Here is a 14065-nt window from a genome sequence, read left to right on the forward strand (position 1 = left end):
ATTTAATTTGCATCCTCCAATATTTCAATAAATTGTGAAAAAAAAATATAACAACATAATTTACATTTCGAAGAATACCCTGCAAAATTTCAAAAGTTCTTCAAGTGATTCCAGACTCATTTTGGGTAAAAGAAGGAATCGACCTATTTCTTCGAATATTTTTACACATTTTTGTGCTACTTAAAAGGACTCTCTTGAAAAGATTATAAAAAAAAGAAATGGGAAATTAGAATATTTAGGCATTTGTATTTGTAAATAATACTCTCAAGCTAAACCTTGATACAAACAAATAAGCAAAGTCTGCAGTCGGGCGGGCCGGAGTATGTAATATTGTAATATACAGGGTGAGATAAAAAAAAAAACTGCAACAAAGTCTAACGCCATAATTTTTACAGTTTTTTAACTTTATTGAATGAAAGCAAAAAATGTCGGAAATATCCAATTTTAGAATAAGTTTAGATTTTCTCGGTGGCCAATTCGAATTATGGTCTTCAAACGACCAACGAAACCGTCAGACGCTCCCCGAATGTTGCTCTGCGGTATTTCGGCCTATTCCCGGCGAAGCGCTTGCTCGAGGTGATCGACAGTTCAGTATTTTTTTGTACCAACCTAGCTTTTCAAAATGCTACAGACACAATAGTCTAACGGATTGGTATCCGGAGATTTTGGTGGCCATTGTGCGCTGGAAATGAAGAGAGGAACCTCATTTTGTAATCATTCTTGGGTGACGCGTTCTGAGTGCGATGGTGCTGAATCCTGTTGGAATGTCCAAGGTCTGCGGCCAAAATGTTAGCGTGCCCAAGGCTTTAATACACCCTCCAGAATATTTTCGCGATAATATTCGGCATTTATTCTGATTAATTAATTAAAACGAGCGACCATCAACTCTTATGGCGGCCCACACCATTACCATGACCGGCGCTTGAGTTCTGGTGGCCAACAGAAGGTGCACATTTTCAGCTGACCTCTTTTGCAAGTTTACATTTTGTTTGTTTACAAACTGCTGAACAACGAATGCTTTCTTTTCGGAGAAAACCACATTCGGCTGTTCACCAATTTCGATCAAGCCGTTTCTTTACTTTTCGAATAATTTCGGCTGATATTGCGGTTTTCTTCCATCCACTTCCTTAACGTCGGGCTACGCTACACGGTAACGAGCGATGGTACGATACACAAAAGATTTTTTCACATTAAAATGCTGGAGTGCTCTAACGATAGCCATTTGTGGTTTTCCTACCAAATATAAAGAAAATACACTATCACGCTTGAATTCAATCACGAATAACTTTATTTCTGGAAAATTCTCAGCAAAATGCTTTTGTACGCTAGCTGTCGGACGAGTGGCTTTGAAATTGCAGTTTTTTCATCCCACACTGTACCTTAATGACACGTCTATGTATACGTCTGTCCACGGGATAGTTGGTTCTAGTTTGTAAATATATGGTCAACATCTCACTTAACATTGACTTTGAAGGACATATAACAATATAAAAAATCAATTTCATACAGAAGAAGTGATAATTACTGAATGACACTCTAATAAATTATAGTGATGAGATACAACATCATTGGTGATGTCTTCAAAAGGAAATATGTCATCAGAGAAATATCCTAATAAGAAAAATCAAATAATTACTAGTGCTATTTCTTAAGTAAGCCTTTTTTTGAAAAATATTTAGGGGTTTAAATGAACCAAAACCTAAAATGTTCCCGATACCAATCGACGTGGAATATTTTAATATCGATGTTAGAATTAAGAACAGAGCAGAATTTCAAATAACCACCGCATATTATTTACCCTTGTAAAATGGACCATAACTTTTGTGTGACATTTTTTGAAAACCAATCCAACCGGTCTAAAACAAAGTTAACATTTTTGCATGACTATGACATTATTTACAAAAAAAATAGACCACAATGAATTTGGACTTCTGGGAGTTTCCATACATATAGTGTTGTGGGGTATCACATTTTTTGCCTCATTTTTCCACGGATTTATCTATACATTGGTATTCGTAGTTCGCAATGGGTTGTAGCTCCAGTGGCGGAACATTGAAAATTTAGGTCCACGTTTTCCTATGGCGCACAAATAACGATTCCCACGGATATTCGGTATTTTGAAAATCCTAGTCACATTAACCAACGAAATTGTTTCAAATTTGTTATTTAAACTTTTTGAAATGTTTAATAGCATTATCCAAACGTCCTTTCTGGTATTTGTAGTTTAAAGTGGAACGCGTTTAAATTCAAATACTTTAAAAAAAATTCTTTACCTTAAGGTGGATGGCACTAAAAGTTCGGCCTGGCCGAACTTAATGTTTTTTTACTTGTTTTTCAATTGTTTATACTTCTCAAGAATTGTGATATTGGATTTTTAAATTCAACGACTATGGTTATCATGGATCATAGACAGACATTTGTCTGTTACATGTAACTATTGTAGATCAAATAAAACGCCTGAGTATTAAAATTCAAATTTACAGTTTGAGATCATATTAGAAACTCGATATTCAATATTTGAATTTCTGATTAAATCCCGAAAATTGAAATTTAAATTTCAAGATAATTTGAAAATTTAAATATTGTTTTTGCGAATTATTCAAAATAATACATACACATACAAAACCCATGTGTATGTTTTGACATTATCATAAGAAAAACTGTATTCAAGTGATTACTATGTGCTACCTTGAAAATTATTGCACAATGGGAACCCCTAAAAAACAGAAATGCCCAATGTGACAAATGTTGAAGTTCAAGCATGGTTGTTATAAATTGGGATTTTCATCCCTAAAACAAATGTCCTTCATAGTTTCGGCTAATAGTTATATGCAGATTTGAAATGTTGTTCTTCAAGTTCAATTCATAACTCATCTTCTTTTACTCTTATTTGCAATTGATTCTGATGTAACCCTATACCTCGGTATCATAGCGATAGAAAAACATTCAACTTTCTCTTTTCGATTTAACCCGTATTTACCACCTAACTACCAAAAGGAGTTTTATTCCCCTAACTTTGAACTGTGTGGCATATGTGTACATATTTCTATTTTGAGTTTTGTCGATTAATACAAACGCATCACAATAAAACTATTGTTTTAATAATAATTGTTTGTTTTATTTTTAATATTATTTAATAAATATAACTGTGTTTAGTTGTCTTATGTTTTTTTTTGTTTTATTATTACTTTATTTGTTTTTTTTTTGAAAATTACAATTATTATTTTTTTGAGTTCATTTGTGGTTTAAATCCCAAAAAAATACCGTTATTCCATTATACCATAAATCATACACAATTTGTTTTTGTTTTGTGTTTTTTTTTTTCTTTGTTTGTTTGCTTTTACTTCTTGTTTTTGTCTTTTTTTGCATTTTGTTGTTCATGTTGTAGTTAGTAATTCTATGCGGAGTATATTGTTTTCTTTATTATTGTTGTTGTATAGGCTTAATAAGGATTAAGGATATACCTCCTTAGCGAAACTCTGTTAATATAATATCTTTGTTTTTCCATACATTAGTCCAAACGTTGTTGTTCTTTTTCATTAGGTTTTCGGTTTTGTTGTTTTTGTGGTTTTATTTTATAAATATTATTGTTTTTGTTTGTTAATTCATTTAATTGTTTTTCAATAGATATTATATAAGTAGTTTAATAGGTGTATAATATATAATAATGTTGTATAATTAATATTCCAACATGAGACAGTTTGGTTTTTCTTTTGTTTTCAGAATTATTATTGTTGTTGTAGATGTTTTTCTAGGGAGAGGGAGGGGGAAGATAGTAGGCGCAGAAGGAGGGGGAGGAATTAGACATTGAAATTGTGTCTTGTTAATATTTTATTGGTTAATTATAAGTTTCGTTTTGCTTTTACTTTTCTTCAATAAGTTATAATAAATAAGGTATTGTTTTAGGTGTTATATGTTGTTGTTGTTTTTTTCTTTTTCATAATCATCTTCATGTTTACCTAGGAGCCTTTTTTATTGACCATTTTGTCATTTGTCTATTTGGGTTAACCTAAAAAAACTCACTAAAGAGTTTGTTGTTTGTATTGTTTTTCTTTAATCATAATAATAAATATAATTTTTTATTGTTTGTTTTTTTTTCTGTTTTATTTATTAATAAATATACATGTATATATAATTTTAGATTATTATTAATAATTAATTTGTTTTTCTCTTTTAATTTAAATTGTTTAGCCTTAATAATTCCATATATTGTATAATTTAATATAATTATAATAATAATACATAATAATAAATAACAAAATAAACAACACACATTTATAGTAATATAATAAAGGTAAAGAGAGAGATAGAGAATTTGGAATACAGAAGAATTGTGGAGGATCATAGAATTTTGATTTAGTTTATAAACTTTTTAATTACTTTTATTGTTTCTATTATAAAAAAAATATTCATACATTCAATATTTTGCCTTGTAAACAAGCAGTTACCAGGTAAGGGTGGACGTGTGATAGTATGGTTAATAAGCTATGTATATTTGTATATATCTTAGGTATGTCTTACAAATTAAAAAAGTTTTACTTTTATGATTGGTAACAAAAAATAATAATAATAAACAAAAATGTATTTTAAATAAGCAATATTGTTTCTAATTTCTATGTGGTGTGTATGGCAATAGTGGGCCTAATGATGGAATCTGAAAATGAAAGAAATAAAAAAGAGTGGGAAATAAATTAATTTTAAAATTTGCATTAAGGGAAATTTATAAATAAATAAATTATGTTTAAAAGAAAAAAAAAAAAACTACAAAGTATAAATAATTAGAAAACTAAAGGAATTTTTAAATGGAACACACGTTGTACTAAATTAAATTTGTTAAGCTCACCAATCAGATAATTTTCCAATGTTTACTTCCATGTAAAGACAATTTTTTAAATATCAAACTTGATCATTTCGGCTGGGAGCCGGCCGGTAAATACAAATTTCTTATAAATCAATAAGTTCCAAAAAAAAAAAAAAACAGATACTAATCATGTTTTGCAATTATGGCAAAAAGATTTGTGAACGGAATTTATAAAATATTCTAAATATTGTATTTTTCCAGTCATTCTGGAAGATCACACATACCGATTCAGTGAAAAAAGCCAAATCGACATCTGTGAAATTAGGTTAAACACTTTGTTGTTTAAGCCTCTGTTCATTTTCATTGAAAACAAAAAAAATCTGCTACCGATCCGGGCAAGTATGGCTATACTTCTGACTTCGGGAAGCATAGCTGGTTGCTATCCGATGCGTACACAGGACGTGGATAGTTGAAAGCCCAGTAGATATATTGGGTTCCTGAAATTTGAATAAGCAGTCGTGGTCAGTCAGCGGGCAAAAATCTCGGCTTAAACACCAGAGTGCCAATGATTCTTAGAGTGACAAGGCTATGTCTGGCCGCCTCTAAAATAGTCAAACCTCTGTGCTGGCCTCAAATAAAGAGACCTCTAATGCTGGTTGTTATGCGACTACGTTTCCGCCAGTGTTACAGTGTTTGCAGTCTGTATGCCCGTAGACTTCTGAGAAGGTCCCTGTCTGACGAGGAGGGATTGGCCCCAAAGAAATTCGACCTGCGGCCCCACACTAATTCGTCCGCAAATACCAACAATCTACCGTGGAATTGTTGTTGTTAAAGCATAGGGAATTGAGGTAGAAGCAGGACAGAGCGGCGTTGTCATTGAGTTCTCCAGACACCAAAAACGCGAAAGAGCTTCCGATAAGCAGGATTCCCGAAGGTAAGGAAAGGCTTACATGATCTTGAGAGAGATGTACAGAGGAATAAGAGAGAGCCCCTGCTTGATAGGTCTGGTGATCTACTATCAAGCAGGACTAATTGTTATTCACTCTGACGCGGTCCCAGATGCCATGGAGGAAAGTAAATTGAATACCATACTCAGAGATCATTCCCCTCCCATCGAGAACTGCCCCGACAAGCTCGAGTGGTTTGTCACAATTAGGATCCGGATTGTGCAGCCACGTTAATTCGTATTGGATACGGATTGACAGCATATGGCACAGGCCCACATGACACACAATGTATATCTCTTCACTGCCCAGACAAACAATGCTCCGGTATCGCTACGTACCCAACTTATACAGGTTGCGTTCTTCAGAAGCAAAACTCGGTTGACAAGAAACAGAACGGACACAGAAGTAGGAACTGCTGCAAAAGTAACAAAAACCTCCAAAGCAAGGGAAAAAGAGACAAATGAACCGCAGGCCTTAAAACCGGCTCAGTCGAAGCTATATCTGTTGATGCATTAACAAAACACGTTATAACGGAAAAGGTCAGGTCAACTACAAAGAACGCTACAGTGAGCCGGCATAAGACCGTCTTGTTTGCGAGATGCTAATTTCGCCGAAGGAAGCAGCCTCGAGGGCCCCTAAACCCACTGCGGTCAACTGAGCAACTCAAAGCAAATTGTGACTACACAGACGGTATATCAGGCCGTCGTTTCGTATGCTTCGGTGGCGGCAAAGAAGGATAGATAGATGTGAAGATCGAAAGACGATCCTGTCGGTAATGATTCGAAAAAAAAACTTTGCGACCCACGATTTGCTCTAACGACACAGATCCCATTATCATTTACAAGTTTGCTACAAGCATTCCACTGGCTAGGCAGACCACCCTGTTAACTACATTTCATTCTATAAACTCTTTCTTCTAATTTTCGCTTCTTTATTTCTCCTATCGCCAAAAACTTTATTCTTCCGGGTGAAGAAGTTATCGTCTCCCGTGTAGCTGCACATACTTGAACCAATCAATACCATCTCTATATTTGTTACGACTACTAACTGAAATATCAGAGAATATTAAAGAAGAGAGGTAATGGTAACTACATATCAGCACATGTGAATTTCGAGCAATTAATAACTGTATTTGCGATACCAACCCGTTAACGTTGTAACAATTTATACTCATGGATGTAATATGGAGGATGGTACTCCCATTCTTTGCAATTTCTCTATCATTCCTCCAGCCAGGGAAGATAATCAATATAAAATATTATTGTGGGTAACTGCAACCTCCGAGAAAAGGAGAAAATAAACGAATATGTAGTTCTCAAGCAAACATCATAGGCATTTGAGGGCGTGTTTGTCAAAATGTTGTACTTTTTTGTATATAGGCAAAAGAATGTACCAAAAACAATATTTATAAATATATTTTAATGCTACAATTAAAATTTATTTATAAAATGTAGGCGATACAGTAAGTCTCAACTTGTTAAATATATAAAACATAACGACACAATTATTTTGGGTATAACACAGTGCTACGGGAATTAGATAAACGAGAAAAAGGATGTTGTATAGGAGAAAACACGAACTTTAATGTCTTCTGTGTTGGCAAAAGACAAAATTTTTGGGAATAAAATTATATAAAACTGGGTAGTCTACATATTTTATAAATCTACTGGATACAATCTTTAAAGCTTATTCGATACACGTCAAAAGCATATTCATTAGATTTCAAAAATAATTTATACGCAATAGGTTTACTTTATGTCAAGGCCTATATAAGGTTACTGGCCGACCCATCTGACTACTAAGTTGTAAAAATACATAATTGTGATTTGAAAATTAAAGAAAGATAAATCACAATAGAGTCAAAGCCTCTAAGTTTATTGACAAATTGTTGTCAAAAGTTGTCTTCTTGTCCGACCTTATATAGTAGGCCTTTTAATTTGAGCCACGTTTTTAGCCAATCGTATAAGCAATAAAATTTGAATTGCAGATTGCATTGTCCGTGAAAATTAATTGTTTTCCATTTTGTTGCCCTGTGTAAATTAGCCATAGAATATATGGCAAATTTATGGTGACAATAATGACGTTGATGATGCACACTTAGTCAGCATAAAATTGATTTGAAAAATTGGCAAAATATCAAACGAAGCAAAAACAAAAAAATAAAAAAATAAAAATGTCCATACTCTTTAAGGTGTTTATCATAAACAAAGATGTGCCCACTTATATATAAAATATATGTATGTACAACAACAAAAAATAAATAAATTAATGATGTGTAACTAAATGTGTTTTCTAAATTTTGTAGATTTGTTTGTCGATTGTACAAAAATAACTGCTTGCTTATAAAGTAAACACAATGAGGTCAAAAATACACATAGTAAACATTAAAAAAGATAGATACATCATCCCTTTTTGAGTAAATTGTAGTTATATTGTATAAAGTGGGGGAGGAGGTTCTTGAGGACATTTAAATATTATAGAAAAATAATATATTTTTATATTTGTTGTATCTCATTTGGTAAGGTATGTTGGGTAGATTCTTTTTTTTTTTTTTTGTTGTTAAAAATTAAATAAATTTCTGTAATTTGTTTTTGATTTGTGGCAATTTTAAGAACAGAATCGTCATTGGAATAGACACATATAAATTCTTATTTTTATAATAAATATATAAATATATAATGTAATAGTTTGAGAGGTTTTTAGGGATTATTAATAAAAATTCGTATAAGGGCTGTTTTTTTTCTTTTCTGGGGGCGGTTTAAATTGCATTTTGATATAATTGAAATATTTTATTGCAGGCACTACTTTGGAATATAACAACTATATCAAAGAACAATTTAAACAAATTGCAAATGTAAACAAATGCGTAAAAACCTAGATATAAAAACAAAACACAAATAAATTGAGATAAATAAATAATAAATATCTATAACGTAATCAGAACAAAAAAAAGGACTAGAAACGCCGTTTTCTGTCTAGACACAAGAATGTGTGAGTATGATCCTGCTTTGAACGGGTACATATAGATTGTACAAATAGATTGGATACCAATCAAAATTGGGTGTCAAAAAGTCTTAATAGGCGTATCAGGAATGGCCTACATGATGTAGAGAGGGAGAACGTTATAAGAGAGAGACTCTAGAGATAAAGAAGCCTATCTGGATTGTTCTCGGATTCACCCCATCCATCTTTGGTTATAGTCCAATAAGGTAGGCGAACCGACAACAACGACTCCCAACAACAATCTCGCGACGGCCAGTTCTATGCCCCGGATTGATTCGAATCCAGGAAATACATGCCCGTGTTCTTTGGATAGCTGCCCCGACAAACACTAGTAGTTTTGGCGCAATTAATATCCAAATGGTGCAGCCGCCGCAATTTGTATTGGAACCGGATTGACAGCTATGTACATCTGCCCGGCATGTGGCACAGGCCACCTTGACACGTTACACCTCTTTCACTGGGCTGTGATCTGTTTGAAAAGAATCTGAAGGACATGGCAGTAGGAGTTGTCACAACAACCCCCCAATACATTGCAGCTGAAGCACGTCGTCTGCCTATAGAAACCAGAGTAGTTTTGAACCAACTACTTTCAGGATGGTGCATTTAAGGTTAATTGATGACCGGCGTGTGGTAAAGCCCGGCATAAAACTCTGCATCTACTTAATTGCCTGCCAAACCTACTCAGCATACTTTTGGAGATCTTTAGCTACACTCTGTGAAGGTGGTTGAATTTTCGAATTTTGAAAGGGGTTGGATCAAGCAAATTAGTACATCCCCAGGGATGGCCATGGAAAAGGGAATTGTACTAATAAGGAACTGCAGTTTATCAGGATGAAGTTCGTTAGGAAGTTCAAGAGAACATATCCTAAAACAACACTAAACAGAATCCGCGAATGCAGAACAGTACGAGGCCTCCCGACGAATGCGGGAAACCCCTGCTCATCTTAGGAAGGTGGTGTTGAAGGAGACTGAAACAAAGAAGCCTTCAAAAGGGGATCCTGAGGTGACGGATATCAACCTCCAAAGCAAGGGAGGGTAAGGTTAAGTCTACAAAAAGGCCGCCAGGAAGAAGAGGAAATCGAAGTCTGCTAAACCATCGAAACCGAAGTCTGCTATACCCATCAGTTGATACATCAAAACAACCCGCTACATCGGAGAACGTGGTGAAAAAACAGGTGGACAGGGCAGAGCGATAGTGAGCGGACATAAGGTTATCTTTTCTGCTGAGTTGCCAATCTAACTGAAGGTAGCAGCATCGAAGGTGACCAAGTCCCCTTCTCAGCCAGTGGCTGTGAAGAAAATACGGTCAACTGAGGAACAGCAACCCAAGGTGAAGAAAATGGTGACGACACAGACAGTGCAAAAGTCCATCTCGTATGCTTCGTTAGCGGCAAAGAAAGATAGTGTCTCGATTGCCTAATTTCTTAAATGTCTAAACGGCCGAAAATTTAGGCATAAATTTGGAAAATGGTTGGGTTTCGGGTAAAATATACCAAACACATTTTTGCAATTATTCTACTGGACAAACTGATAATAACCGCTAATATGTTTCTGGAATGTAAACATGTAGCTGATAAAAAGTATCAAGTGATAATCACAGCGATAAGATTTGTGTACAAAAAAATGGCAATAAAAATAGATCAGTTTGTGTCGAAATCAGCGTAAGCAATAAATTGTAAAAACCATTTAAGGGAATTGAACGAATTTCATATTAAATAGGTATCTGTTTTCTGTGGATGAAAACGTAAACTTGTGGGAGAAAGGGCCTGCAAAATGGGTTTGTCATTTATGACGTTTAATATGTCTGATCCGCAAAATAGGAATAATTTTAAAAGAAAAAAAGAAAAATTTAATTTAAACTATAAAAATACCAACCAAAACTAAATTGAAAAACTAAAAACTATATTTTTCAAATGTCGTTAACTTGTTTTTTTTTTTTCCAAAAAATTGAAGCATTGTTTTTTTATCATTTTAAAAATGTTTGACTAAATGTTGATGTTAAATGTTTCTCGTTAAAATTGTATCTCTTTTGTTATCTTTTAATTTATCTCGAATTTTCAGTTGGTTTTTTTTCATAAATTGTTTTTTGTTTTATAATTAACATTTAAATTGTAAAATTTAATTGTAATTAAAGATGTTTTTCTTGCAATAATTTAAGTTTAATTAATTTCTCTTTTGCTTTTTTTTGGTTTTTGCTTTCATTATAAATTAATTATTGTTTGCCAATTCTTTTTGTTGTTGTTTGTTTTCTTTAAATATATGCTGTTCCGCATAGACACTGAAAAAATTCATTAATTTATCCATTACTTTAGAGTTCTTCCCCAGCCTCTCAACTAAAATACATAATACAATATAAGATGGTCTTATATAAAACTTACATTTCCAATATATGTATATATGTATCTATATATTTTCTTCTGCAGCATGTCATAATCATTGAAGCTATATAATATGCATAATCAACATTGTTAGCATCATTATCATCATCAATATCGCAATAATCATTATCGAGAGAAACAGCCTCCTTCCTGGTGTTGTTTGGATTGGATGTCAGTTGTTGGTTGGGTCATTTTTTCACATCATTATTATCATCATCATCATTAGTTAGTTGTAGCATCATCATCATTCATAATCCTTGTGTGTTTGTTTGTTTTTGCTATTTAATTACCATTTGGTAGTGGCACAACCACCTGCACATATGATTGTGGAAAGTAGCCAGTGCGACCGTTGATTGAGCCCTCAAACCAATTTTCGTCGACGCGACTCAGAAGCGTAATAATTTCATGTTCTTTAAAGCCCAACTCGCCGGGATTTTGAGGATCGAAATCGTACAACGCCTGGCAATAGGGCTGCATCTGTTGTCGCGACGGTGTTGTGGCCATCGATTTTGCCGGTGAACGCATAGGCGATGGCAGCGGAGATGCACCAGCCGCCCTATGGTGGGCTGGTGTGCCCGAGCTCTCCGTGTCATTGCCCGTTCCGTCCAAGTTCAAATCGAGTAGAGTTTTGGGCACAAATTCCGGTTTAGGACGCGATTCGGCTTCTTCCCGTTTCTCTTGCAACGTTTCCTGCAGACCGCGCAAAATATCAGCGCACTGAGAGTGAAATTCGTACAAAGCCTCGGCGAAAGTTACCAGTTGCGATACTTGCTCGGTGTCATTCTCGAGCAAGTTGAACATACCCATTTGGGCAAGGTGCAACGATTCGGCAAACTTTTCCTCGGAACTACGTATTTCATCGTCTTTGGCCTGTCGGCGACGTTTGCAATCGAAGTCAAGTCGCCGTCCCTGCAGCTTCTTTCGATGATGCATAACCTCTTTCAAATCCTTCATTTGCATGTGATGCAGTGGTTCCAGGAAGTTTTGTTTGATATTGTCATCCAGAGAATATTTCACATCGGCCATTTGCCTCAGCGCTTCGCCAAACTCAACTAGCGCCTGCGCAAAAACGCTATTGTCTTCGCCTAACTTTTTGCCATAAGTCAACATACAATCAGCCAAAAGGCCTTCGGGCTGAGGATACGTATTCGATTTTGCCTGTCCAGACAATTTCGAGATGCCCTTGACGGCTGCCATCTTGGCTCTGGCCGTGGGATTTGGTTGTAGGAATTCTTTGGTTTTCACCTGCAGTTCCTCGACCAATTCGACGGTTACGTCTGTTTTGCGTTCCATTTCCATGAAATCCAAATCGAGTTTGGTGCCCTCGGCACCACCCATTTTTTCCGTCACATACTGATTGGCTTTGTTAATTTGTTTCTTGAATCCTGCAAAGGCCATCTTTAGGCTGGTGTTGTTGTCTCCTCGAAAATCTTATCAGTAGGGAAGGGGTCGTTTTAAACACGACTTAATGGACTTTTTCTTTTATTACTACCACGACGACAGCGGACTGGCTGACTGCTGCCTGTATTTTCTTCTTCTCCTCTGCTGCTTCTGCTTGATTGCTTTCTCCAAATACCACCAGCAGCACCAAGTGTAACCAACGAACGATATATACACACGCACGGCAATGGCAACGACGACGACGACAACGATAACGGGTAGTGAGGAAAAATCAATCACCTTCAGCTTAATTTTTGCCTTTCTTTCGTTTTTCGTGTTTTATTTTTTTGGACTAAATTGACATTCGAATTGGAATATTTTCACTCTATCTCTTATAATTTAGTTATTGTGCAGATTTTTTTAACGATTATTTCAGAATTTATTGTTAGGCGTTTATTGCTAATTGTTTTTTCTTCCCGTTTTTTGTGTGTGTTCTACTTTTTTCGCAAGTTTGGTTTACTCTCACCGAACGTTTTACACAATTTAATTTTTCACGAGCAATTCTATCTCCGATGAGAATCTCGGAAGAGAGCAAGGCCGGTTGAACAAAATTGATGCGTAATTCGACGCCGTCATTGATGTTGGATTATAGTAGCCGCCTGCCTGCGTAGTGGTCAATTGTTGGTTTATTTTAAAAATCAAGAAAATAAAAATAAAATATTAAACCAAGAAAAGGAGATTTCGATCTTAAATTTATTAATAAACAATTAATAAAATAAAAATAATTAATAATTAAGTACAATTGAATTATATTATTACTATATTATAATTAAGAAAGAACAAATTCAAGTAGAGGACAACTTTTCGAAATTTCATTATTAATTTTTAAATATTATGTAGCGGTGTGGGAATATGTTGCAATATTCTGATTATGAACTACGCCTATATATTTGCTGGCCGGTAAAAACTGTGTTATTGATATTCGGCCGACTGACTGTATGACACTTACATTAAGCTAGGTATCGGGTATTGAAACATAAATTTGCATTAGGCGCCATTGCGGTCTTTTACAATATTTTTAATTAAATTTGGTATTTGAAGTTCGTAATGGATATAACACCCCATGACAAAAAATTACCTGTACAGGTCCACGCCTTCGTATAGCCCCCATTCCCGATATTCGGTATTTTTACCGGAATTGCTTCAAATTTGGTATTTGAAGTTCGTAGTGGGTATTACAGCCTATAATAGAAAATTGTTCTTGCAGGTCCACGTTTTGGTATAGCCCACATATAATGGTACATCCCAATATTTGGTATTTTGGTGATTTTAGCGACATTATTCACCGATTTCTTTCGCATTTGAATATTGTTAAGCCATTACAAAAAAAGATGCCTATGTAGGCCCACATCGCCGTATAGACCTAATATAATGGATACATTCGGTATTTTTAAGATTTTAACAGAATTTTTAGCGGATTTTATTAATCGCTCCAATATTTTAAAAGTAGAAAAATGGTAAATATTATTAAAAATTATTGTCTATTTTTACCATTA

General features: G+C 34.6%; 1 protein-coding gene across 1 annotated transcript; it reads right to left on the minus strand.

Moving 5' to 3' along the window:
• Nucleotides 1-3192: 3192 nt before the first annotated feature.
• Nucleotides 3193-13068, minus strand: LOC101889969 (endophilin-A). The gene is made up of 2 exons (XM_011292348.3): nt 11130-13068; nt 3193-4654 (listed from the first exon to the last, which is right to left on the minus strand). Exon 1 carries the CDS (start codon nt 12525-12527, stop codon nt 11412-11414), a length of 1116 nt encoding a protein of 371 aa, XP_011290650.1. The 5' UTR covers nt 12528-13068; the 3' UTR covers nt 3193-4654; nt 11130-11411.
• Between the last annotated feature and the right edge of the window lie 997 nt (nt 13069-14065).

Source organism: Musca domestica, unplaced genomic scaffold, assembly GCF_030504385.1.
Source record: "Musca domestica strain aabys unplaced genomic scaffold, Musca_domestica.polishedcontigs.V.1.1 33, whole genome shotgun sequence".
In the NCBI taxonomy this organism is placed as follows: Eukaryota; Metazoa; Arthropoda; class Insecta; order Diptera; family Muscidae; genus Musca; species Musca domestica.